Source organism: Prionailurus bengalensis, chromosome A3 (assembly GCF_016509475.1).
Source record: "Prionailurus bengalensis isolate Pbe53 chromosome A3, Fcat_Pben_1.1_paternal_pri, whole genome shotgun sequence".
NCBI lineage: Eukaryota > Metazoa > Chordata > Mammalia > Carnivora > Felidae > Prionailurus > Prionailurus bengalensis.
Window position 1 is genome coordinate 104,621,496 of NC_057354.1, and position 26,391 is coordinate 104,647,886.

Below are 26,391 nucleotides of genomic sequence, written 5' to 3' on the forward strand. Positions count from 1 at the left end.
AAGAAGCAACTGTGACAGAATTTTATTTTCGCATTCATGTTTTCCTTCATTTTGAATTTTTTTTTTTTTTAACGTTTATTTATTTTTGGGACAGAGAGAGACAGAGCATGAATGGGGGAGGGGCAGAGAGAGAGGGAGACACAGAATTGGAAACAGGCTCCAGGCTCTGAGCCATCAGCCCAGAGCCTGACGCGGGGCTCGAACTCACGGACCGCGAGATCGTGACCTGGCTGAAGTCGGACGCTTAACCGACTGCGCCACCCAGGCGCCCCTCCTTCATTTTGAATAAACACCACATCTAAAAGCTACTGTATTAGATCTATTCCTTTACCATATGTAAATATTCAAAATTCATTCACGTAACACTGTAGCATGTGATTTAATAGAATCGCAAAATATCACATAAAAATAAATGAAAAGCTTTTACACACCCACTGAAGGGACGTCACACGGGTAGGTCCATGTGTATGATCAGTGCCCCTCAAAATCTCTTCCAAGATTTCCCCCTCCTTACTGCCCTGATCAGACCTCAGAACAACCCCAGGCGGGGCACTCGGAAGCAGCCTTTCCACACCTTTCAGCTGGTGGCTCAGGGCAGGAGGGGCCGATGCGCAGGCTGGTCACGGCACAGAGCGACCTGGGCTGGGAAAATCACCTCTAGATAGAATAAGCCAGAAGGGATGGCCGCCCAGCTTGGTTTCCACATGTGCACCCTTAAAGGTCCAGGATCACGCACTGTTTTCGAAATTGGGATTCTTGGGATATAGGTCACCGGGTGAAAAGTTCAGAATCTCATCCAACGAAGGGCCTTCCTCCTCTGGGGCAATTTCAGACTCAAACATCTGCTGCAGCAAGGCGTCCACGGTCCTGTACTCTAGGAGGAGGGAGAAAGGCACACGGAACTGGCACCTGTTGGGGCCGGAAGGGGAAAACTCGGCCCGGGCAGAGCTGGGCTTTCCGCAAGGATGGCCCCTGAGTCGAAGACAATGCTCTAAGCATGGCTAGCCAAGCGCTCTTTGGAAGAAAGGATAAAAAAGTCAGGAAAGAACCACTCATCTGTGCTGGTGCGGACCCCACTGTGCTCCTCAGCCACCCAGAGCTCTAGAGCCCGAGGAGAAGGTGCTCCCTGGAGGATGGGGGAGGGTGACGCCTGGTAAGGGCGCCCTGCTCACGCCACCGCTCCCGCAGGCCATGCTGAGCTGCTCACTCGGAGGTCGCGCCTCGGCCAGAGACCAAACTGACACGCAGGTTGCTGTGGGTTATTCAGCCAACCGCTAATTCGCTGAGAATAAAATGGCTGAGGAAATAGGTGTTGAGGGCCCCCATGTCCCCGGGCACATCGTGAGGCCCTGGGGATAGAGTGGAGGGCAAGAAGACATGGCCCTGCACCCGACGGGAAGCTTTGAGTCTACAAGGAAGACAGACGGTCACCAAACAGTCACTCAAAGATCAATGACATGCAGCCAGCATGGCGAGTCACAGAGGGAAGGAAGAAAGGCTGAGAAAGAGAAGGAGAGACCAGGCATACATATGGGCTGCAGCGGCCATGACAAGGGACCTTGTCTTTTTGGTTTTGTTTTAATTTTTTTAATGTTTGAGAAAGGGCAAGCAGAGGAGGGGCAGGAAGAGAGAGGGAGACACAGAATCCGAAGCAGGCTCCAGGCTCTGAGCTGTCAGCACAAAGCCCGTCGCGGGGCTCGAACCCATGAACCGTGAGATCATGACCTGAGCCAGAGTTGGACGCCCAGCAGAATGAGCCACCCAGGCGCCCCTTGCCCTTGTCTTTATCCTTAAGACACCGAAGGTCAGATTTGCATTCAGAAAACATCTTTCTGGCTGCAGTGAGAAGCATGGATCGGAGGAAGTTTTGCATTGGGTTAAAACTTACTTTTTTAAAACAAGTTTACTTATTTTGACAAAGAGAGAAAGAGAGCACAAGCAGGGGACGGGCAGAGAGAGAGGATCTGCAATAGCAGTGTGGAGCCCGACGTGGAGCTCGAACTCACAAACTGTGAGATCATGACCTGAGCCAAAATCAAGAGTCAGGTGCTTAACCAACTGAGCCTCCTAGGCACCCTTAAAACTTACTTTTGGATGCAATTCTGAAGTACAAGCCTTTCAGGTCCTTCCTTTTGTTGTCTCCACCGTCCCCACTAAAGCCACTGTCCTTAGCATCCACATTATCAACGAGCTTCCCGTCCTGCATTTCTTCTCTTCAAGGAGGAAGAGACATGAACAGGGTCAGGTCCCTCAGCTGAGTCCCGCCTGTGTCCTCCCAGCCGAGGCCCCGTGTTACTGTCCAGCCACATCCAGGGCTCCGGACAGTGAAGGTCCCGGAGAACTGACCCACAGGACCAGGCTGGGTGCCACGAGACACTTAGAGATTAAACGTGGCCAGTCCGCTTCTAAAGGTCTGTGAGCTACACGAAGGGGAACACAATACTCACTCTTGGATTCCCACTCCGAGCTCTTGAATCTTCTTCTCGATAGCAGTTTCTACTTCACTTTTCTCTAAGGAATATGCCACAAAAAATGCCTCCAAGATGAATGCTATGAAAATACTGGGAGAGAGGAAGAGGTAGAGGGCGTTAGCCGAGGTCCAGGTGACAGGGAAGCCTGGACCCAAAGAGTGTGTGAGCCTAAATAAAAAGGCAGCCTATTGTTGCAAAGAAAATACAACACAGAAGGAAGGAATGACAAACAGTATCTCTCGAGGATTGGGCACAACTTTCATTCACTTGGAAAACCATTCTTCTTTTATAACCTCTTTAAACAGTGAATATTAAAAAAGAAAATGGGTTTGTTTCTAGGGGAAGCTTAGGCCAAGTATTTGTTGGTAGACAATTCTCTATGAATATCTCAAGGTTCTGCACAGTCTGGGCTGTCTGAGCAAAGGCACGGAGAGCCGACTCAGGAATGCTTGTCCCCCGAGACATTCCAGGATGTAAAGCTCAACAACGCCTCCCCTACAGAGAGAGCCCAGGGCAGCAAAGACTCACCTTGCCCTCCCTGGGGGCCTGCTGCCACTCCAGGTGAAACTAAAGTCCCTTTCTCCCTCTCCAGAGGGGGGGATGGGCAGGTCCCCAGCTGACCTATCTAAGATCAGTTTCCTCATTCTGGAGCTCCTTCCTGCATTCCCACCCCAGGCGGTGCTCACCACACTGCTCATTGTGGACGAAGGTTCGGGGAACGTACACGGGATATTGCTCTGCCGCTGCTTTCGCCATGAGTAATACAGCGTCTTTGTCTCTGACCCAAGGTGCCGTACCTTCTACCTGTGTGTACGCGTGGTATGTATATACGCGCGGATTGACCTGCTGGCGTGCAGGCAGGGAGGAATCTCAGACCCTTCACCTTTTCTGCCTTAACAGTGATGATGATGGAGCCCAGGGGGCCCACGGCGCCCACATACTTTTGAGAGGAGAGGACCAGGAACGTCCCTACAGCCTTCCACGCTGTTGGCCCTGATGGGTCCCAGCGCTCCAGCAACCTCTGTAAGAGCCACCCAGGGAGGTGTTTCTCTCTTGTTCCCACTACGTGTTCCATTCAGGCTGTGTAAGGACGAGCAGGCCTGATTGGAGCCACCCACGGGGTTTCTTCCCCTCCCCGCCTCGGCCAGGATTCTTGAGTCGTTCCCAAGCCAAAGTCAGTAAAGTGGTGGCTGGCCAAAGCAGGCCTGACGTGACAAGGACGGTGTGGTGCCGGGAGGTCACCCCAGGGGCTGCAGGCGCACCGCCGTGCGAGGGGTATGGCAGTCGGGAAACCTCTCTGGAAGAGCATTCCCGTGATCAAGGGGACTCAGCTCCGGGTCCCACGAGGAACTAAGGAGCTAGACCCAGAGACTGTAAAGCATGAACAGACGCTGGAACAGAAACCCTCTGGAGTGGTGGTGGGATGTCACAGCAGCTGTCAAACAGTAGCTGCGTTCCCTCCTGGAAGAGCAGCCAGGACCGGAACTGGAACCAACGAAGGGACTGTATCGGGGGACACGGCTCCATTGTACCCGCGCAAGGACAGGGAGGGACCGTAGCTGTACAAGGGAACAGACTCTGAGGCTCGAAGGAGCCAGCAGGAGGACGGATTGGAGCCGAGGGTGATCGGCATTCACAGGGATGCTCTAAAGGGATTCGGTCTGGGCGGGGGAGGGGAGGGAGACCGGCCAGGACCCCAGAGTCCTTCTGACCCCAACAACCTCTGAGACTATGAGATGCGTGTTATGCACAGAGGTGCACCGCACTGGCAGGCAACCAGGGCACAAATGTGGACACAAGTAAGACTTGTGTCCCTTCCAGTGCCGACCCACAACGTACAGCAGGTGGACGGAACGCGGGAGAAGGGAGGTCAAGCGGTTACACGTGCTCAGGGAGGAGATGTGGAATCGGCCAGCGTGGCGGGAGCAGACTCACTTAACGATGAGAATGACGACCACGATGTGGAAGCCGATGAAGTACAGCTTCGCCGCCTGGTGAGTCACGAGGGCAAAGCCGCCCGCGAGGAGTAGGAGGCTAAGGACGTCAACCTGCAGGGAACTCGGCAGGTGCCGCCCCGATGCTCCGGGAAGTCACTTTCGGCGCCACCCCCCTGCCCCACCCCAAGAAGCCCCGGTGAGGCAGCCGGGCCCCGTCTCAGAAAGGATATCGTGCCACTGGTTAACCACCGTGAGCTCCATCAGCACGATGAACGAGGAGGCCAGGTCGTTGAAGTTGTTCTTGCAGTACCTGTCTCGGGCAAATGCTGAATCTTTCAAGGCTGGGTTCCCACACACCAGAGCATCAGGACTGGTGAAATTCGGGTCAGAGAACCGGACTTTGCCATGGAACGCTTCCATCCCGATGATAGCGAACACGTAGTAGACCACCTAGGACGGCAGCACTGGTCACCAGGGGGCGCGCCGAGCTGCAGAATCGCGGGGCGAGGGGCGGGCTGGAGAGGCCGGCTGGGGACATTGCTAGTCCGTGCGCCCAGCAGAAAGGGCTGAGTCCCAGGCAGTGTCAGGGTGGGGGTGGAGGTGGGGGTTAGGGGGCGGACTGATCGGCTCTTCTGCCGGAGAAGCCTGAGCTGTCCGTGGAGGGACAGAGGACACACAGCCAGCTGGACCACACCGTGACCTCTCCCATGGGCTTATGCATCAGAACCAAAGCTTCTAGCAAGTTAGTGGGTTAAATACTCAATACATAATGGTTGGTCCCCCAGGAAAAAAAAACAGCGACGTTGTGTCTTCACCCTGTTTTTTATACCAAAATAAATTCCAAAGGGTCGAAAGGGTCAAATGTAAAAAACAAACCGTGAAGGAACTGGGGGAAAAGAAGTGTGTAGGGAAAGGCCCCACTAAGCATGACATAAAAATGAGATACTGTAAAATAAAAGACTAACAAATATGGCTATATAATTAATGTCAATTTTTATACAGCCCCCAAAACAGACAAATAACAAAACATACAAAATCTACAAAAAAAAAACCAAAAAACAAAAAACAAAAAACCAAAAAGCTTTTAGGTAAGAAAGAAAAACTCAAAACACAAGTGACAGAGAAGGAAAAGTAATTACACTATAAACAACTTGCCAATAGCCAATTTCCTTAATCGGCAAAACACTCCTGCAAATCATATGTAGGAACTAACAGAAGAATGGACCAAAGATATGAACACGCTGCTCACGGGAAGATAAGCAAAACTGTCCAAAAGAACACGGAGAAGGCGCTCAGCCTCATGAAACGCGAAAGACACGCATGTCAAAGCAACACGGTGCCATCTTCTCCCCTGTCAGACTGGAAAACAGGGCAGTGTTTAATGAACCCCTGGTTAGGGTGCGGAGGGCGCGGAGAAACAGGCTGTCACGTGCTGTCGTTTGGGGTACACAGGGAGCACTCTCTGGGAAGGCAACTGGCCACCAAGCCGTCCAAAGTTTGAACACATTTCCCTCTTGACCTAGCGGATCCGCGTACAGAAGCACACTAAGGGGCGGGTACAAGAATGGCCCTCACCACGTCAGTTGTGATGGCAACAAGGGGAGACCAACCTCAGGGGTCTGTCAGTAGAGGGGCTGGTCAGATGTGCTCCCGAGTCTCCTCTGCGGTGGGACCCTTAACCCTCCCAGAGCCTACACGGACACACGTGAACTCCAGGACGTGGGACAAGGTTAGGAGGTGGAAGAAAGGTGCGCACCCTTTCGTGGATCATTCCATTTGACCGAACAATAAACTAGACACAGACATGCATGTCCGTGCTATGCTTGTTGCAGACATAGAGATATTTAGGAAGGGGAACAAGAAACATTGAATAACGGTCGTATCTGGGAAAGAGGCAGGTGGGGGCTGGAAATGACTGGAAGTCTACCTTTCATTCTTCTGTACTAATAGGATTTCTCACTATGCTAACAGAAACGAAAAAGAAGAGTGTCCACCAGTATCCGAGCTCCGTCCTTCGCGGTGCGGAATCTCTCCTGAGCGGGAGACACCAGCCCCCTGGCCTCCCTGAGGTGGGGTCTGAGGCCACAAGCAGGACGAAGAAGGATCTGAGGTCTGGGGCGGGGGTGGGGGCGGGGAAGGGGGGGACACAGCCATGAGCCGGAAGGAACCTACATCCCTGGGAAGCACCTGCCAGCCAGGAAGACCCGCCTAGACCGTGGGCGAGAAAGAAACTGTGACTGTGTTAAGCCGCGGAAGTTCTGGTGTCTATCCCAGTCGCCGGTGTACCTTAACTGGCATATGCCCAGGGTCTGCAGGCAGCGGATAATTCTAAAAAAGGAGTACTAGAAACCAGTGGGTCTCGTTTGCTTAAGCGCCCTTTCTTTCCCTCACTTAAAATAAGGCTTACGGACAGTTGCCAAGAATGAGCATCTTACCGCTTACTTCACGTAGATCAGCACCAAGGACAAGCCACTTACCAAGACGAGTCCACCGAACGTCAGTATCGTGGGCCCAATGTTAATTAAGGTCGTCACGATGACCCGGAACCTAGGATAAAACCAAGAGGCGGCCCAAGGGAAGCCGCAAAGTGAAACTGACGCCAGGCTGGCGGGTTTGGTTCAATATCCCTTCCCCCAGTCCTGGATCTGTTCTTTAAATCCTGTCAGGAGTTTGCCTTCTTAGCTGTGCACCATTGGGGGAGCCATTCAACCTCTCTGAGCTCCATCGTCATCACCTGTGGACAAAGGATGATAAAAGCCCCTACATCGAGGGCTGTGGGCGGGCACACTCAGGTTAGCGTTAGCTGCCACCACAGCCGCTGTTACTCTGTCACCGTGCAGCCTGCTCAGTTGAGGGAAGGGGTCACAGGGATGAAAGTGGGTGACAGAAGCTCCCTCAGGGAGCTGCCACGTGGGTGCTCTTCACCATCCTGACTTCCCTCCCTGCCCCACGGCCCCCCAGCCCCAAGCAAACACCAGGTCCTCCGTACAGGTTACGTTCCGGCTTCGTAACGGGGTGCGTCTATAGTTCTGAGGAGGGAAGGGTTTCCGGCTGGCTCCAGTGTGGGAACCACCAGAGTGCACGTCGCCCCATCTTTACCTCTGAATGCTGACAATGATCCTTAAGAGCCGGAGTATCCTCAAGATCAGCACAATATCCAGTATCTGCTGACTGTTGTATTTTCTTGCTAGGAAAAAGAAAAGAAACCCCACCATCACGTAACATTCCATTTTATGGGTGCCTCTGGCTCGTCCCTTTTATTCAGTGAGGTCTGAGACCCCGTAAGTACTGGGGAGAGATGCGGCTTCAAGACCAGGGCAGTGGCTCTGAGCAATGAGGAAGTAAGTGCTCCTGGAATCACTCACCCCCCCCCCCAACCCACCCCCACCAAAGCCACACCGGGCGTGCCCTCCCACCCCTAGAGCTAGAGAATCATGAGAGGAGGTGTAGACGTCAGACCGTCTTTAAGAAAGACTGTGGATCAGGTTCTACAGAACACATTTCAACAAGCCCTTCCTTCCCCAATATTCATTTCATAGAGTTATGTTAAGAGGCTGCACTATCTTGGGGCGCCTGGGTGGCTAAGTAGGTTAAGTGTCCGAATCTTGATTTCGGCTCATGTCAACGATCTTGCGGTTTGTTAGACGGAGCCCTGCGTTGGGGAGGCCCTCAGCACAGAGCCCGCTTGGGATTCTCTGTCTTCCTCTCTCTCGGCCCCCTCTCTCCTGTTAAAATAAATAAATAGAAGGAGAAGGAGAAGAAGAAGAAGAAGAAGACGACGACGACGGAGGAGGAGGAGGAGGGGAGGAAGAGGACAAGGAGGAGGGAGAAGAAGGAGAAGAAGTTGTTGCACTATCTCTCAATAACCCCTCTGTGTCCACAGGAAGGAGTGTGCACAATGGTGGTGGAATGTGTGTGCAGACACAAGAGGGCAGTGGGCAAGGGACAATGCAGAGTTCCGGCTACAGCTGGACCATGGGAGGGGACCGAGATGGGCAGGGGGCCAAGATGGACATGGAGGTTCAGCCATGAGACTGAGGGCAGTTTTGGAGAGGAGGTGACCAGATCCTTATCTGGTATGATGGATGCATACAAATGAAATCTCTAATATACAGCGAAACACAAACAAGGCTACCATCCCTCTCAGAACATGGAACGTTTTCTCACGAATTCTCTTGTATCTCTACTGCCTCATCCCAAACACCTTAGTGGTGCACGGTGGATGTTCAACAAAGGCTACCAATTGAATGCACGATCCCAGGAGGCGGTGAAGCCAAGAGCCCGTGGCACTGACCTGACTGAATGGTGGTGTTGGCCACAGTGGCCACCAGGGCCGCGATGATGATCAGCGTATCAAACCTAATGGTGCAGAAGCAAAGTTGGTGAAGGATCAAGGGAAGGGCCTGTCAGGACACAACTGATCCCAAGAAAACTTTAAATCGAGTCTCATGCGAAGCAATGAGCCGGCCATGAAACTGATTTCCATAATTTTTAGAACAGTGGAGATGAAGCAAGAAATACTACATTTGAATGATCCAATGATCATTCACTGGCTGCTCCAATGAACCACCCGAGGGAATTCATGGCAATCAACCAAGTCCTATCACTTTGTCTTACAAAGTAATGATATACAGTAAAACCTTGGTTTGTGAGCATAATTCATTCCGGAAACATGTTTGCAATCCAAAGCCCTTGGATACCAAAGTGAAATTCAAGAACCACTGGCTCAGTTGTGATCACGTGATGTTCGGCGTCATGTACTATTCGTATTGCAAGACGTCGCTGGTTCATCAAGTTAAAATTTATCAGAAATGTCTGCTCGTCTTGCGGAACACTCCAGAACAAGCTACTCGCAGTCCAAGGTTTTACCGTGTCCTTGCAAGAATACTTGGACACATTTTCTGAATACATGGCATAATTTTTCTTGGTATTAATTTTACTGGGTACATTGCAACTTTTTAATTAAAGGGGACATTCATCACATGGTCACTTTTCTTCCTGACAGAAGTATCAAAGGACAGCCGTGCCAAAGCACTGGATGAGAATAACTAGTTCCTCTTTGGCCGCACGTGCATCCCCAGTGACTTTCCTGGCACCGAGAGCAGTGACCACCAAGATCCAACCCCGCCAATGCACGCGGTGCATCTGAGATGGTCTACAGCATGTGGGTGATAGTTCAAGACCAGGAGGTACACAGCCTGGAGACGAAAGGGCCACAGGTGACACACCCAGTGTGGGAAAAAGCTTGCTGGCGGTCTCACTGTCCAGCCACATGTGCCAACTTCTCTGATAAAAAGACCACGGAGTGGGCTGAGGCAGCTAGGGAAGGCACTGCCTCATTGGGTATGATGTTCTAAGATCCTTTCCAAATCCAGGATGTCATGATCTGCGATTCTCATTTTAGCTAGAGTCAGTTCAAACTCACATCCTAAATAACAGCTTTGCCTGAACCAGATGTTTCCACACCCCCCCCCCCAAGATTTCATTATAAGATGCGCCAAAACCAGGCAGCTGGAGCTTGAAAAACTATGATATTCCGCACACTGAGAGAAAACCCCCTTTCGTCGCCCAGGGCCTCTGCCCCCTCCACCCCCTGCCACGCCAGAATACACATGCTCACCAGTTCCAGAACTGCCTTCTGCCAAAATAGGCTCTGGGCTCGTATGTGTACAGTTTCAGGAGAATTTCAATAATGTAGAGAGAAAGGAAAAGCCATTCTGCGTAGGAAATGAAGGGGTTTCTCTCATCCAGAGCAATGAATATGGCATTTATTAGAATGATGACATCATAAACCCAGACAAAAATCCTGCCACGAGGGAAGAAAAGAAGAGATCCCGTCATCACACATTTCCGTAAAAGGAGCATGTTCAGAGCCTTAGAGGGGCTACTTTGTTTCCCAACAATGTGATGAATACGAGAGGCCCCCAACCCCCGTCCCGCCAATGCACGCGCGCGCACACATGCACACTTGTGACTCAAGTAAGTAAAGGTTCCGGCACGGCCAGGGTCCTGAAATTCACCTGCCAACCCTGATACTTGGTGTAGCCCCTCCAGCCAAGGAGAACATGAAGAGTCAGCAAGCAGGGGGTATAGAGGCGTGCTTTTCCCAGGTTCCCCTCTGGGGGCACAGTCCCTGGATCAGGTGAAAGCTTAGGCAGAACTGGGGCAAGGAGAGGGTTTAGGGCTTAGCACGGGATCATTACACCTCTGCTACTCGTCCCTAGAAAATGAACATCTTAGGGGAGCCTGGGTGGCGCAGTCGGTTAAGCATCCGACTTCAGCCAGGTCACGATCTCGCGGTCCGGGAGTTCGAGCCCCGCGTCAGGCTCTGGGCTGATGGCTCGGAGCCTGGAGCCTGTTTCCGATTCTGTGTCTCCCTCTCTCTCTGCCCCTCCCCCGTTCATGCGCTGTCTCTCTCTGTCTCAAAAATAAAAATAAAAAGAAAAGAAAATGAACATCCTTAACTAAGAAAGCTTCTGAAAGCCTCTTCACCCCTAAGGCACATAGCCTTCCAGGGGACTGATATGTCCATCCTCCTCACCAAGTCTGGGGGGAGATGGGTGAAAAAGTATGATAGCTGGGCTCTGACCCGACTCTTCAACTACAGAGCAGGCTTCGTTGCTTAGGTGCCTGTCCCTGTGCGTCAGAGAACACGGGGTGACCCTTGGGAAGACAAGAGGGGCTCCTACCCCACTGTTCTCTGTGAAGCTCTAGACCCAGGACCCAGCTCAGGATGCCTCAGGTGGACACACAAACATCCAGTGCATGAAACACATCAGTAATTCAAGGCTGGGAGTAATGGGAAGAAGTCTCTACATAAAGGGCTTTGATAAATACCAAATATGGACAGCGAAAAGGGATATGGGGTGCCTGCGTCACAGGCTGAGACACTTTCAAGGACTTCTGACCCATTCTCTTCTATGAAACACTAAATTCAGAGAGCAAGAGGACGAGCCTCTGATGATACGGATGACTCTGGGCCACGCATATGAAATATACGATCTGCAACCACAATGAATGCCTCTTTCCCGAGTCCATTTGCTTGAGAATAAAAGAATTGATGGTCTTCTTGATGACCATTCCAATGACTCTAATTCAGGAGCTCTTACCACAGACTTTACAAAGTCAAAGTGCCATATCTGACATCAACTTCCTAATCACTCGAGATGAGGCTAGAACCTTCTGATTTCAGAGAGCGGTCAGTTTTTCTGGCTCAGACAGCACATCTAGTCTGTGGCCCTTGGGCATCTTAGGAAACAGGGCAGAAGGAAGCATAATCCAGAAGCCTGTCCTTTTGAATAAACACATCCAGAACCCTTTGCAAGCCTCCCTGAGAAACCAAAAGCAGCAAGCAGGGGGCTGATTTATAATTTCAAGAATGAAAGGTATTCAGTCCAGACAGCATTTGCAAACGCCTCCATTTTGAAAGTAACTTGAGAGAAAACTGGCCCCATCTCACTTGCCTGTGCTGAACCATCCTCTGGACCAAGAGGCTTGCGGATGACCGGTATACCCGAGGCATCCAGTCTTCCAGTGGGTGTCTCCTGATGTTGATGGTGACCACCTGAATGTTGAGGAGATCGGCCAAGCGCAGAAAGTTCACTTTGTCTGCAATTAAAAAAAAAAAAAAAAAAAAAAGATCCCCAATACACAGCCACTGTGTCGCTAAGGTTCCAAGGGTGATACCAAATCAGCGTAGACTCTTGGATCTGTCTTGCCTAGGTGAAGATCTGAAGCTTCAAAGGGAAGGCCCAAGGCCAAGGAGCCAGCCAGTGCAGAGACCCCCACCTGTACTCACTCAGACCTGCAATCAACCCAAGGCAGCCAACCCAAGCATGTGATTTCGCCAGTTCACAGATGCCGCTGCCTCACTCCCTGCCTTCCACCCACCTTCCTCCTCACGTGGGCCATCCCTGCTTTCTGCCTGACTTGCCTCTCCAGCGTCAACTCTCCTTCCCTTCTCTCTCCACCAAGCCTCCAAGGTAGGTGTAATCCACACCCTTCCCCTCAATCCCCTATCGTCTTCTCTTCCCCTTCTCTGGGATTCACTCAAACCAACAGCTTTCTCCAAAAGTGGGCTCACCAGCCAGGCCAAGATTCGCCGGGGCTTTCTTGACCAACCTGGCCCCGCATGACTGCTGAGCTGGTCTTCTCCAGACCCACCGAATGCCCAGGGCCAGCAGGCTCTTCTCCACCACCCCGCGTACCTCCCCCCTGCTAGACAGGTCAGATGCTGGCCAGGAGTCAACTGGGCTGGTTCTCAACCCTGTTCATGCATGACCTCCTGCTCCATACAACCTAAAGAATATCACATCAACGGATCAAATCAGGATTACGTAAAGAATGTTGCTGCTTCTTCTTGTAAGCTCCTACAACTTCTTTCCAAGTTTTCTTTGAAAACAAAGTTTAGAAACGAAGTCAACGTTTGGACAATTTAAAGAAAGCTAAAGAAATTGCTGGTGCAGATCAGGTCTAGCTGAGACAACGGGCCAAGTTGGGGCGGGTGCTTTTAAATCCCAGAAGGCTTCTCATTCAGAGAGCCTGGCAGATGTCTGCAGCTCCATTCCAGTTTTCGGGAGTAAATGATGAACGATGGCTATACGCTTATCACCATAGCGTGGTTTATGCAAGAAAGACGATGAGGAATTGCCATCAGCCGAAACCCAGACTTCGGCCCCGTCAGAAGTGTGGCCTCATCTGAGCGAGGAGCCTGAATCAGACACAGACTTGAGTGATATTACACACTCATGTTGCTATCTTCCCTAACAGTTTTGTGGTCCCAAGAACATGAAAGAACAGGAGTCCATCAAGTTAGATGAAAAAACACACATAGATATCTTAGGATATCTAAGTTCCTGGGTCTTCAGAGTTAGAAGGAAAATATACATACATGTCTCAAAAGCCAAAGGCATGTAACACCTGCTCAGGCAGAAATGTAGCCTTGGAGAATTAGGTGCCAGGGTATCTTGGATCCAGGGACCTGGATCACCATCAGTGGTTAGGGGGACGATGACATGACAACCATGGGTAGTATATGGGTGACCTACAGACAGGGAATCCAGTCGAAACATCATTCACTAAATAACTTACACCAAAAGGGAATCTATTAGTCTCACTGGGTTCACATCTTTTAATCTGGAAGATTCAGTAGGACAAGAAAAAACAAAGAGAATCAAAACCATAGTAATTTTATGTTAAGAAGGCACTTGCATCCATCTGACATTCTATGTCGGAGATCAGAGGTCAGCTAACTTTTTCTGTAAAGGGTCAGACAGTAAATAGGTTAGGCTTTGTAGGTCACGTGATCTCTGTTTTAACTACTCAGTTCTCCTGAGGAGCATGAAAGCAGCCATAAACAATACATATGAATGAGCATAGCTGTGTTCCAATAAACCTTTATTTACAGAAAGAGGTGGTGGGCCATATTTAGCCTGTGGACCATCGTCTGCCAACCCTTGTTGCAGATACATTATTCTCTCTGTATTCTCTTTGTTTTCTTCCCATATTTGTAAGTTTGTGCTTCTCAGTTTAATACTGGATTAAGTTTTAACACTGAGTACTAATAAAATTCCAGTGTTTAGCCTTAGAAACCACAATGCTCACAACTGCTGATGAAGTGGGAGAATGTTCAGAGAAGTATTGGAGACCACTGTGAAGCATGTAATTCTGGTCAACTTTTTGTTATTAAAACTGCTTTTGAAAGTATTAGTTGAACCCAGGAGACTTTTGGACAATCAGACATTAGAAATTACTGCTATATCCCGTAAAATACAACCTGTGATTCTTTTTTTTTTTTTTTTAACGTTTATTTATTTTTGAAACAGAGAGAGACAGAGCATGAACGGGGGAGGGTCAGAGAGAGGGAGACACAGAATCTGAAACAGGCTCCAGGCTCTGCGCTGTCAGCACAGAGCCCGACGCGGGGCTCGAACTCACTAGCCGTGAGATCATGACCTGAGCTGAAGCCGGCTGCTCAACTGACTGAGCCACCCAGGCGCCCCACAACCTGTGATTCTTAAAAGCCAACAGATCTTATTGGCTGTCTTCTGTAAAGATGTGTCTGCCCTGGTAACAATATTTACATTTTTAAAAATTAGTATTTATTTTTGAGAGAGAGAGAGAGAGAGCAAGATAGAGCGTGAGCAGGGAAGGGGCAGAGAGAGAGAGGGAGACACAGAATCTGAAACAGGCTCCGGACTCCGAGCTGTCAGCACAGAGCCCGACGTGGGGCTTGAGCCCATGAACCGTGAGATGGTGACCTGAGCCAAAGTCAGATGCTTAACTGAATGAGCCACCCAGGTGCCCCCCACTCCCCGGTAACAATATTTACATCAACACCGCTGTTTGGTAAAAGGTAAAATGCTGGGAAGTCTGTTGAGCCATAAGCTCACTGGCACTTTCTTTTTGCCACATCTCTGAAGTGCTCAGAACTAAGGGCTGAGGACCCGGATTTCTTGCTGACTCCAAATCATGAGCCAGTCAGAAGACAGCAGGGTCCTGTGGGTATGTCTCGAGGGTGTATGCCTACCTCCTTCACTTGCCTCTAACCTGCTCAAAAGGTCATGAGCCACTTCCGCTGAATGTCTGCAGCGCCACTAGGGAAGAAGAGAAATACATTCAGGTGAGTTGTGTCGATGTGGTGCCACCAGTGGCCTTGGAGCCTTAGACTAGGGGGTCACATGGCGTGAGCGGGGAAGTCTGCAGCAGATGAGCTAAAACCACTGCAGTTCTGTCTTCCAGAACTGCAAATGCTCTCAAGTCTAAGCTTTTGACAAAGTGACAGTAGGACTCGAGGTTTCAAAGATTATCTGTGTGGAGGGCTGGGGGAGGTTAACCTTAGACAGAAGAAAGTTCTCAAGGAGGATAACAATCTACGGCCAGGAGCAGAAAACCAGGTCTTATGAGCTGACCTGTGTCCCCTCCAAGTTAGCGTGTTCAAGTTTGAACTCCGAGGGCCTCGGAGAGTGACTACGTTTGGCGAGGGGCCTCTTCTAAAGAGGTAACTTAAAGTGACGCCATTGGGTTGGTTCTAATCCTGTATGACTGGCGTCCTCACAAGAGGAGATGATTAGGACCCAGACACACAGAGGGAAGGCCACATGAAGACGCAGGAAGGCAATCATTGACCAGCCAAGGGGAGAGGACAACCCCTGGCAACTCGGTCCTGGACCTCCAGCCTCCAGAATCGTGAGAAAATAAATTTCTGTGGTTTAAGCCGCCCGGCGTGTGGTACCTTGTTATGGTAGTGCTGCCGACCCGGCAGGGAAACATTTCCCAACGGATTGTTAATTTCGTTGTTTTAAGGCAAACACTTCATTCCTTAACTTCCGAATAGAGACCTAAGAATTCTCCCAAGATGAAGAAATCAGTGGGGCGCCTGGGTGGCTCAGTCGGTGAAGCGGCCGACTTTGGCGCAGGTCGTGATCTCGCGGTCCGTGATCTCGCGGTCTGTGAGTTCGAGTCTGTGCTGACCGCTCAGAACCCGGAGCCTGTTTCAGATTCTGTGTCTCCCTCTCTCTCTCTGACCCTCCCCCGTTCATGCTCTGTCTCTCTCGGTCTCAAAAATAAATAAAGGTTAAAAAAAAAATTAAAAAAAAAAAGAAATCAGTGAAAAATTCTTTACGCTTGAAATGTGCTATCCCTTAAAAAAGTAAACAAAACTAACAAAAACACCCTCGGTGGGGGTGGGGGGGGGGCGGGAATGAATTTCAAGCTCCACGATTGCCTTTTCTTCTTCTAACAAAACCTGTGACAAATTCTTAGCTTGCACAAAAATGCTATATAAAAATGCTAGAGAAATTAAATATTATGTGAACCAATCTTAACATGATTTTCTGCCTGACAGATGTGCCTTCCGAATAAAACCCCCAATTAACAAACTGGTTTATAAAGTCTGGCCCCTACGATCATAAAATATACGAAACAATGAACTATTAATTTAAATAGCATTTCTATAATTTTTTAAGAAAATCAGATGGAAACCGTCACTCTATTTACTGTCCTTAGTGTCTGCACCTAGTTAAAAATTTTTTTTTTTACAAAGATGTGCAATTAGGGGCGCCTGGGTGGCGCAGTCGGTTAAGCGTCCGACTTCAGCCAGGTCACGATCTCGCGGTAAGGGAGTTCGAGCCCCGCGTCAGGCTCTGGGCTGATGGCTCAGAGCCTGGAGCCTGTTTCCGATTCTGTGTCTCCTTCTCTCTCTGCCCCTCCCCCGTTCATGCTCTGTCTCTCTCTGTCCCAAAAATAAATAAAAACGTTGAAAAAAAAATTAAAAAAAAAAAAAAAAAAAAAGATGTGCAATTAACAATAGAGCCACAGTTAGTTAATTGCAGAGAGTCCATGGTGGGGAGGGAATAACCTTCATTATTATTATTATTATTTTTTTGGTAAAAAGATACATTTTATTTATTTTTATTATTTTATTTTATTGTTTATGATTTATTTGTTTTTTTAATTTAAAAAAGATACATTTTAAAGATCTGGTTAAAAATTTAAATCTAAAGACATTTGACTAAAACTTAAAACATTATAAAATTACTTCATTAATCAAACTAAAACAATTTAAAATTTTAATCCAAATTGACTTAATGCTCCCAATAAAGAAAAACTAGTAGACTAAGTTGTTTTATGATTTAGGGTTTAAAATGTGGCTTCATGTCTTTTTCCTGATTTTATTCCGTGTAAACAAAAACTGTAAATATGGCGTTTTAGTTCATGTAAAATTTCTTTTCTCCAAAGAGGCTAAAATGGCTGGAACTTCTCACACCCCTCATCCTTATCTTATAGGTCGGTGGGTGCCATGATCTCAGCTAATATCTAGGTGTTCATAAATCTAACCATGGGTTAGAACCATGTGGCATAATATAAACTGTTGTGGTTTTAAAAGTTGGATCTTCATCAATCAACTTGTGGAAATCTCACACAATATTGTAAATCACAAGGCCCTGGGGCACCTGGGTGGCTCAGGTGGTTACGCATCCGACTTCGGCGCAGGTCATGATCTCAGAGTCTGTGGGTTCGAGCCCAGAGCCTGGAGCCTACTTCAGATTTTGTATCTCCCTCTCTCTCTGCCCCTACCCTGCTCACACTGTCTCTCTCTTAAAAATAAATAAACATCAAATCAATCAATCAATCAATCACAAGGCCCTATAGAGTTACTCATTTCAACTATGTGGACACAGCATGTAGAGTTTTCTACTTCTCTGACAAATCCTTAATATCAGCAGTAGTGGATCCACTACTTATGGTTTCTTAAATGTATTTTCTAGGGGCACCTGGGTGGCTCAGTCAGTTGAGCGTCTGACTACGGCCCAGGTCATGATCTTACGATTCACGAGCTCGAGCCCCACATCGGGCTCTGTGCTGCCAGCTCAGAGCCTGAAGCCTGCTTCGGATTGATTCTGTGTCTTCCTCTCTCTCTGCCCCTCCCCAGCTTGCACTCTCTCTCTCTCTCTCTTTCTCTCTCTTTCTCTCTCAAAAAAAAAAAAAATCACTAATTGAATTGGGGGCATTGGACTAATGAATGTTGAGATAAATAGCCAAGAATCTGGATTTATCTAAAGACTTCCAAAGAAATTAAAACGCTATGTCCCTATGTATAAATATATTTGTTCTTCAGAACACCCACATTAAAATGTTATATAATAATTGTCTTACATCATTCTATAAAAAAGAGTTTTCAAGCTTCAAATCACACTGGCATTTAAGCATATTCATTGGTATTGACTATATGTGTATGTCATGAACATTAACATGAATAGATAAAATTCACAGCAGGCCCATTATACTCTTCGCATGAGGTAGGGAAGGTTGGTCATTTCCATCTCTATATTCTGCCCCAGGGAGCTGGATTCGGAGCCCTTTCCCGAGGAGATTCTCTTATTTCTCACAAGTCTGCAACACTTCTACTGACTTCCATTATCTCGAGGATGACTGTGGACCCCTGGAAAGACGTGAGGCCTCTCACTTCTGGAGGAGTTATAACGTCAACCGGTCCACACATTCCTCTTGCTATGGCTGTCCTTGGCCAGCCTGAAAACATTCCACAGCACAGCAGCCTTTGGCCATGCCTCTGTTCCCTTCCTCTGCTCCCTTTTGTCCCTGACCGGCCTCCTTTGGCAACTCTTACAGACCTCACCCCTGTGCCAGATCACAACCCACATTCGGAGGAGGAGAGCCTCTGCCGATGGACACGTGGTGGCGGTGGTGTTTTGTACACAGATCTTCACTGGCACTCTCCAGAAAGTTGTGCGGGAGCATCAGAGAGCTCCTCCCTCCTCTTCCTCATGTAATTCATGGAATGATACATCCAAACAAGTAGAGGTGTCATTAGAACTTGGATGTGTTTGGTAAGCTCCATATTTACCCTGCCACAGCTGAATGGTATCGTTTAAAAGCCAGCCTATTTATAGCCCAGAACATGGAAGAAGCTGTCAAGACAAAGAAAAGCAGTTCGTACTCCCACTTGGGAAACAACTACCAATAGTTGGACTGACTTTATCAACAAAGAAACGTTCGTGTGAGTATGTCCTAGTGACCATGTGTATCTTTTCTGGATGAGCAGGCGATACCCAAGTGCACAGGCCTCCCCACGCCTGACAGACAAAGACTCCGAAGAGCCCCCAGCCCGAGGTCTGGAACACCTCACCTTTCAATGGCAATCCAGGAACTCACTTTACAGAAGGAATTGCAAAGAAATTTGAGAAAGCCCTGAAGATTCATCAACATGTTCAGAGTCCCAATCATCGAGAAGCAGCAGAGGTACTAAACCATGAGGGAAGAATTCTCAACACCAGAGGGGCCGAAGTCTGGGAACACCTGGACTGAACTGACCAGCCACTCCACCCCGGTTGTGGGGTGGGACCTCCAAGGGGACCCAAGTCCCAACCCTCTCTTCTAAGGTCAAGAGCAGTGGTCCTCAAACAGATGTCCCTGGGCCATAGCTGGCCCTGTCCGTGTCTTCCCCACCCTCTGTGGGGTAAGTGCTGAATACAGAAACTTGTAGAACAATTGCCAGGATCTTGTCCACGGACTCTAATGATGAAAAAATGGGACTTGGACTTTACACTTTGTAACTTCATTTTTCTGAGTGTTGATTTTTGCTGCTTTACCAAAGTTATCAGTCCATGGCAGGTTGGACTTGAAAAAGCACTGTGCTCAGGGGTTGCCCGGGGACCAGTCACCCTTCGCCACCATTAGCAGAACCCTAATCCCGGCATGCTGAAGGGCACAGGCAACCACCACCGGTCCCTAACGGGGGCCACCAAGGCAGTCATTCAGGCTCTGAGAAGCCTGGCTCCTGACCAGGCACTCGAAGCGGCAACTTCGAGCTGGTGGCTGAGGAGACATGCTCAGGGCTCAGCAGGAAGCCAAATCCTGCTAATTCAAGAGGGCAAAGGCCTTCCTCCAGCCAAGGTCCAAAACTCTCACTGGAAGACGTGGGCACCACCCATTTAGCGGTATCTTACTACACGCGTCTTTTCATTCTCCTTTTTGCATGTAAGTTCCAGAGAATCACTGTGCTTTCCTTCTCACACGTGCACAGAGCCCTAAGGAAGCCTATGGCTCCTCTGGGACTAGTCTGAGAGTCCTCGTCTCATGCAAATTTACATCCTGTCACACTTACCGCTCCCTTTTGGTGGGTTTCCATCTAGACTTCTCTTGAAGCAGGTGAAATGAGGGTGCTTCACAGTTTGGGATGTATTTTAGTCACCTCACATCTTTCTGAATTGCTGTCTTATCTTCACAGTCATTGTTAATGTGGCCAAAATTTCCCATTATGTGACTATCGGAATCTGGGGCGGTTTAGCACAATGATGCAAAACATGGGCCTTGGAGTCAGACGGCCTCTACCACTTTGCAGCCGCATGGCCTTGGGCAAACTGCTTAACCTCTCCCAGCCTCAGTCTCCACATTGACCAATGAGCATCACAAAAATCCCCCCCTCGGTGAGTCAGGGGGAAGATCACGTACACACCACGTGCAGGAAACAGTCATGACAATGGCTCACACACGATAAGCATGCCATAGATAGGAAGTGTTATTCATAATAGCCACCGACCATCAATACATGAATTTTAGGCTACTTTCAACCTTTTACTTTCAAATATGGAATGCAATGTAGACGTTTCTTTCCACAGCTCTCTTCTGATTTTAGATTCTGTCCCTAAAGCAGAGTCAGTGGTGGAATGACCGTTACACGGTAAAGGCTTTGGGATGGCTCATGGTGACAACTCCCACGGGGACAGCCCTGTCAGAATACAGCTTCGAGGGCCCGAATTCCACCGGATTATTGCCAGCGGGGAGTGCCACTACACATTTTTATTTGCAAATTTAGGAAAACAAGAAAACAGTACTGCTGTTTTACGAATCACTTTTAGGAGCCACCCACTTCTTTAAAAATTTATTTATTTTTAATTTGGAGAGAGAGCACGAGTGGGGGCTTGAGAGAGAGAAACTCAAAGCAGGCTCCACGCTCAGTGCAGAGCCTGACGCAAGGCTCAATCCCACAACCCTGGGATCATGACCTGAGCCGAAATCAAGAGTCGGATGCTCAACCGACTGAGCCCCCCAGGGGCCCCCGGAGTTGCCCGCTCTGAACACAGCCAAGAGGAATGTCAGCGCCCAAGCCTTCTTACCCACGTGCCCCTTCTGTCCCTCGTCGGAGATCCTCAAGAGGAGCTCCAGGTGGGGACTGCTGATGTGTGGTGCCACGACCTTGGCCAGCCGCCTCCACTGGGACTCCGTGACCACAAACTCCGTGCCCACCTTGACTTTCAGAATGTTGAACGCCTCTATCATTTTGTGACGTTTCAGGTACGCCAGTTTGCGAATCTCATTCTTTGAAAAATAGAATTGTGTTTTTTAAGAGAAAGATTCAAGAAAGCCTTCTTTACCCTAAACATTTCAAGGTAATTAAACAGCCAAAGAGAAGGCCCCCCTGGGTCTCTTAACATGCCGGGTATGTAATCCCTCCCCGGCTGCAGGTACACGCAGCTGACCCGTCTGCATAAACAGAACTCATCTTACCAAGTTCAAATGAGGGAGCCCGTGAAGGATAATCTGTGTGGTGAGAAACAGAGCAGCAGGAGGCAGACTGGTCCCAACTCCACTCTGCCCAGGAGGAAGGAAGCTTCCAGAAAGGAAGGAAATCGGGTGTGCTGCTGAGACACAGGGAGACCCCAGAGAGGGAGAAGATAGATCTACCATTAAGTCAATCAAGAAAGAGAAGGGAGGAGGAGAAAAGCCAGGGAAGTGAAACTAGGTCCGGAAGGAAGAGGTCCAGGGCAGGAAAGACAGCAGGGCCTGCCCGGAGCTGCCATCTGGCCTGAGCACAGGGAATCTTCCAGAAGCGGGGGTGGGGGGTGGGGGTGGGGGGTGCTGCACAGCCCTCCTCGGGTTACAATCAGCCACCTGATGCCCACTCTTTTTGCTCCCCGTAGTACTGTCATCACTTAATTGATTACACAGCTAGACTATAATTTTTTTTTTTAATTTTTTTGATGTTTATTTATTTTTGAGAGAGAGACACAGAGCACAAGCAGGAAGGGGCAGAGAGAGAGGGAGACACAGAATCCGAAGCGGGCTCTAGGCTCTGAGCTGTCAGCACAGAGCCCGACGCGGGGCTCGAACTCACGAGCCATGAGATCATGACCTGAGCCGAAGTCCGACGTTTAACCGACTGAGTCACCCAGGCACCCCAGGGGGGTGTGGGCTGTGTCTTAATCATTTTTGACTCCTCAGAATTTTGTGCGGTGCTGGGCACCTAAAGCACATTTAAGACGTTTGCTGACTGATCCCTGTTGCAGAAGATTACCCAAAGAAACACCTCCTTGGGGCTGGGGGAGGTACAGCAGCAGTTCTGCCCAGCAGCAAAAGAAGAGGAGAAGCATACCAGACTCTCTGGGACAACCTCCTTCCAGCCAGAGGGAGGAAGTTGAGATAGGAGGGTCTCTGGGAGGCCTGGCCTCTGCGGCAGGAGCAGCTCAAGTCCCGGCAGTACACAGACTGCTCAGGACGTGGACAAGCCAGTCACCTTCAAAGGCCATTTTGCCACCAACAGGCTCAGCCCCGCCACCTGCTTCTCCATAGTTGCAAACATTCAAGTTCTCCCTGAATTTCTCCTTGCTCCCCGGTGGGATGAAAAATGCAATGAAAAATTCAGAACAGAACCAAAAGGATCAGAAGCCAAAAGCCAATGTCTTCCCTTCGGGAAAATCATCCTTTGGTGAAAAGCTTCCCTGTGCCACTAGTTTTACAACAAGAAAAAACAACCCAGCAAAGATATGTGCAGTGGAGGGCGGGCAGGTGATGCGGCTGAGGCAGCCTGGTGGATTCCAGGCTGTAAATAAAACATCCCCCACCCCCACGGACTCAGAAGCCTCCGCCCACCCAACGCCTCCAGGAATTCTCCAGACGTAAATCTAACAGGCAGGCACCGGGGCAGAAACCGCTGGCTTTAAGAAGTTTCTGCTCTTGCTGGAGAGGGAAAAGGGGGTGGAAGCTTGGAGAACATCCCCAACCCCCATTCTTAACAAAACCTTTCCAGGAACCATGAGCAACTGAATGCCTTAAAAGCAATGAGTAAAGCAATAGCCTGCCACTGTACATAAAATTCAGAAACGCTGCCAGACCCATTGCAAAGAATGGTAAAGAACCACCCACGCCAGCAGAATAGAGCAAAGACACCAAATAAGTCTTCAGATTGGCCAAAGCGAAAAGAAAAAGCACCCTTTCAAATATTGAACCAATGCGTTTGCCGGCCTCCCTGGCACGACACCCAGCCCGCGCGCCTATCCTCGCCCGCCCCCACCCCGCTTCCGCTCATGCACCTTACCTTTAAGTGCTTCCTATAATTGTTGTAGACCACGGCCAGAAAGACGGACATGAAGATGTAGGTATTGATGATGGTGTAGGTTATAAAGTACAGACAGTACCACCAATTGAAGTTATAGGCAGGCATCCTAGAAGGACAGAATTATGTGGCACGGTTTTTCGCAGCCTAAGTCCTTAGTGCATAAAAGGCTGACCTCAGCTGCCATCCCACATGGACAACCCACGGGCACGAGGCACGGCAAAAGCTTCTCTCACTCAGACTCTCCCCCATATGGCGCGGTCCCGTGTGATGGGGTCGCAAAGCCATCACCGCCCCTAGCTGGCCTTCTGAATTTCTTAGTGCCTTTTCAAGGCAGCAGCTTTCAAAGCAAGTAGGACCTTGGCGATCTCCCGATCCCCTCCCTTCCCTTCACACCGAGGGAGCCTCACTGTGGCTTCACCATCGAAGCCTAAGAAAGGAGACCGACTTGCCCAGGACTATAGAAGGAATCGAAGCGTGGCTTGGGTTTATACTCAAGGCTCTTCGGGGACACCAGACTGCCTTGTTGGGGGGGGGGGGGGTAGGGGAGGCAGATAATTTTCTAGCCACTCTGGGACAATGAGAAAGAAAGGAGCACCATTAATAATGGCACCAGGGTGAGAGGCATAAATCAGGGTGTATGATGTTTTCCTCCTAAGTGAAGTCCACGTGTGTGGAGACTTGGCATTGCGAAGGGGAAGGCAACGACTACTAACCTCTACATTCCTTTCCTGTCTCACCTAACCACAAGGGCGCATCAATGCTTGGGAGAACGAGCCACGATTCCTTTCGAAAGATGGCTTAGCTGTTTAAATTCAAGACGCAAAAAAATCCCGAATAGAAAGTAGGCTCCGATATTTCAGAGTTGTATCTCAAGAGATATCTCCTGCTGCTTTCAGCTTTTTTTAAAAAAAAAAAAAAATCATCTAAGCTTAGTTTTAGACAGACAGGGCAGGCTATTGTTAGCGTAAACGTTTTACATCCTTCAAAAATTTTTACACGAACACGAATAAGCGGAAAATCACTATTTCTCCCGTCTCAGCCCTGCTGGTGTTTGGAGACAGCTGCCTTTAACAAAGCGAATTGTGTCCTGGTAACGGGTGTCTATCCGTGAACATGAGCCAAGATGGACGTACATGACATCGGGGCTGTTCGCGGTAGTGACCAGCACGTAGAGCTCAAACGCTATGTCCAGGATATTTGTGAAGTAGAGCAATCCTTCCACTGTTTTAAGACCCCTAAAGAGGAACCAAGAACACAAAGTGAAAAACACACACACATAAGTGAGGTTGTGGTTTCTGATACACTTTTCCCCTTCCAGAAGCACTCCTGGAGTGTTGGAACGAGGAAGATGGCACCCGGTGACAGATTCTGCCACCAACAGGCTGAACCTGAAGGGGGGGTGGGGGGGGGGGGGGGAGGCGGGGCGGGATTCACAAGCAGAAACTTCCAGGGCAGCGTGCTCACCTATCCCCAAAAAGCTTCAAGGCCATAAGGGAGAATATCAGCACACTGAACATAAACAGGAGGAAGACGTAGAGAATATCGGGCAGAGTGTTCCGGATGCTTCTGAAAGTTCTTCGGATCTGTGATGACAAAATTTTCATTTCGTTTACGAGAATCGGCTAATTTTCTGCAAAAACAAAAGTCAAGCCTTTGCATATCCTAAAGTATATCCTTCCTTACCTGACGACTTTCAGGGAAGTTAATTAGGAAGACTGGTCTTAAGGCCCTTGACCATCGAACGCTGTGGACGTTCACAGCTTCCAGGGACCCATAGATAATCAGATCAATCAAGGTCAGCTGTGAGAGACACGGGACAGAGAGGTCAGTGCCATACTGCTCCAGGACAGAGAAAGTGATGGTGGGGATGCACGCTCACCGACCAGGAAGAGGGGTCACAAAGCAAGTTCCATAAACAGGATAATTCTAGTTGTGTGATATAACATTAAAAGTAGCTGTTGTTTGTGCATTTATTATGTGCCGTGAAGGACAAAAAGCACCTTCCGTAATTATTCTATCTTATCCTCACCACACCCCTAAGGTGGGCACTATTCCTGGGTGGAGACACTGGGGGCACAGAGAGGGTGAGCCTGTGGCCCTGGTCACACAGCTAGTAGGGGGCAGAGCCAACCCTGGAACCCACGCAGTCTGACGTCAGAGCCCATGCGGTTACCTGCACAGTTACATGCTTCCACACTACATCCTAATTAGCTTTAACTTTTCTTCAATTTGACGTATAAAATTGTCTAGCCTGGTAACAGAGGTAAGAAAATCCTGATCCTTATTGTCAGGTTCGTGATCACCTAAGAACAGGGCAAAAGAAGAACCCAGTGTATTTTTAGGGAGATGTAAGTTAAAAAGAATAACCTCCATCGTCAAAAGTGTTAATTCAGCAAGCCACAGAGGACCCAGTGAGATCCGACACAGGGGCGGAGATGGGATGCAGCCATGGAAGGAAGCTGGTGCCCTGGGTGCTGGCAGGAGGGAACTATCGTGGCTGTCCAGGGGAGGGTGGGGACAGGCAGATCACCAAAGGTCACGGTGCTGGAGGAGGCTTCCTGGGTAAGCACTCCCTCATGTAATCTTAAAGCAAAGATAGAGGTTTGTTGTTGTTGTTGTTGTTGTTGTTTATTTATTGTTATTTTTGAGAGAAAGAGAGAGAGGGAGGGAGAGAGAGAAAATCCCAAGCAGGCTCCACACCGTCAGCCCGGAGCCTGATGTGGGGCTTGAACTCACAAACGGTGAGATCGTGACCTGAGCCAAAATCAAGAATCGGCCTCTCTTAACTGACTGAGCCACCCAGGTGCCCCAATGACAGAGTCTTGAAAGAATAAAACTCAGGGGGCGCCCGGGTGGCTCAGTCTGACCCTTGATGTCAGTGCAGTTCATGGCCTCACGGTTCACGAGATGGAGTCCCACGTTGGGCTCTGTGCTGATGGCCTGCTTGGGATTCTCTCTCTCCTCTCCGTCTAACCCTCCCCTCAAAAGAAATAAACATTTTAAAAGAATAAAACTCAGAAAAATCAAGGGCCACAGCAGGAAGACATAGTAAAGGGACTCTCAGGGAGGAGTTGTCCTGGCATGTTTGGGAAGCCAAGGGTCCCGAGGGTGGGGGGGGAGACGAGGC

At 49.3% G+C, this 26,391-nt stretch overlaps 1 protein-coding gene across 1 annotated transcript in view; it reads right to left on the minus strand.

The window, feature by feature from the left end:
• Positions 1-354: 354 nt before the first annotated feature.
• The window catches only part of LOC122497196 (two pore calcium channel protein 1-like), a 42,479-nt gene continuing 16,442 nt past the window's right edge, over positions 355-26,391 (minus strand). Inside the window, exons 5-19 of the mRNA XM_043604018.1 lie at positions 24,948-25,064; positions 24,729-24,847; positions 24,398-24,499; positions 23,244-23,370; positions 21,046-21,247; positions 11,872-12,016; positions 10,029-10,214; positions 8,703-8,767; positions 7,508-7,595; positions 6,886-6,955; positions 4,639-4,858; positions 4,407-4,497; positions 2,448-2,561; positions 2,089-2,213; positions 355-874 (exon numbers count right to left, since the gene is read on the minus strand). Coding sequence (XP_043459953.1) covers positions 729-874; positions 2,089-2,213; positions 2,448-2,561; positions 4,407-4,497; positions 4,639-4,858; positions 6,886-6,955; positions 7,508-7,595; positions 8,703-8,767; positions 10,029-10,214; positions 11,872-12,016; positions 21,046-21,247; positions 23,244-23,370; positions 24,398-24,499; positions 24,729-24,847; positions 24,948-25,064 — 1,917 coding nt within the window. The 3' untranslated portion in view covers positions 355-728. The remainder of the gene's footprint in view (positions 875-2,088; positions 2,214-2,447; positions 2,562-4,406; positions 4,498-4,638; positions 4,859-6,885; positions 6,956-7,507; positions 7,596-8,702; positions 8,768-10,028; positions 10,215-11,871; positions 12,017-21,045; positions 21,248-23,243; positions 23,371-24,397; positions 24,500-24,728; positions 24,848-24,947; positions 25,065-26,391) is intronic.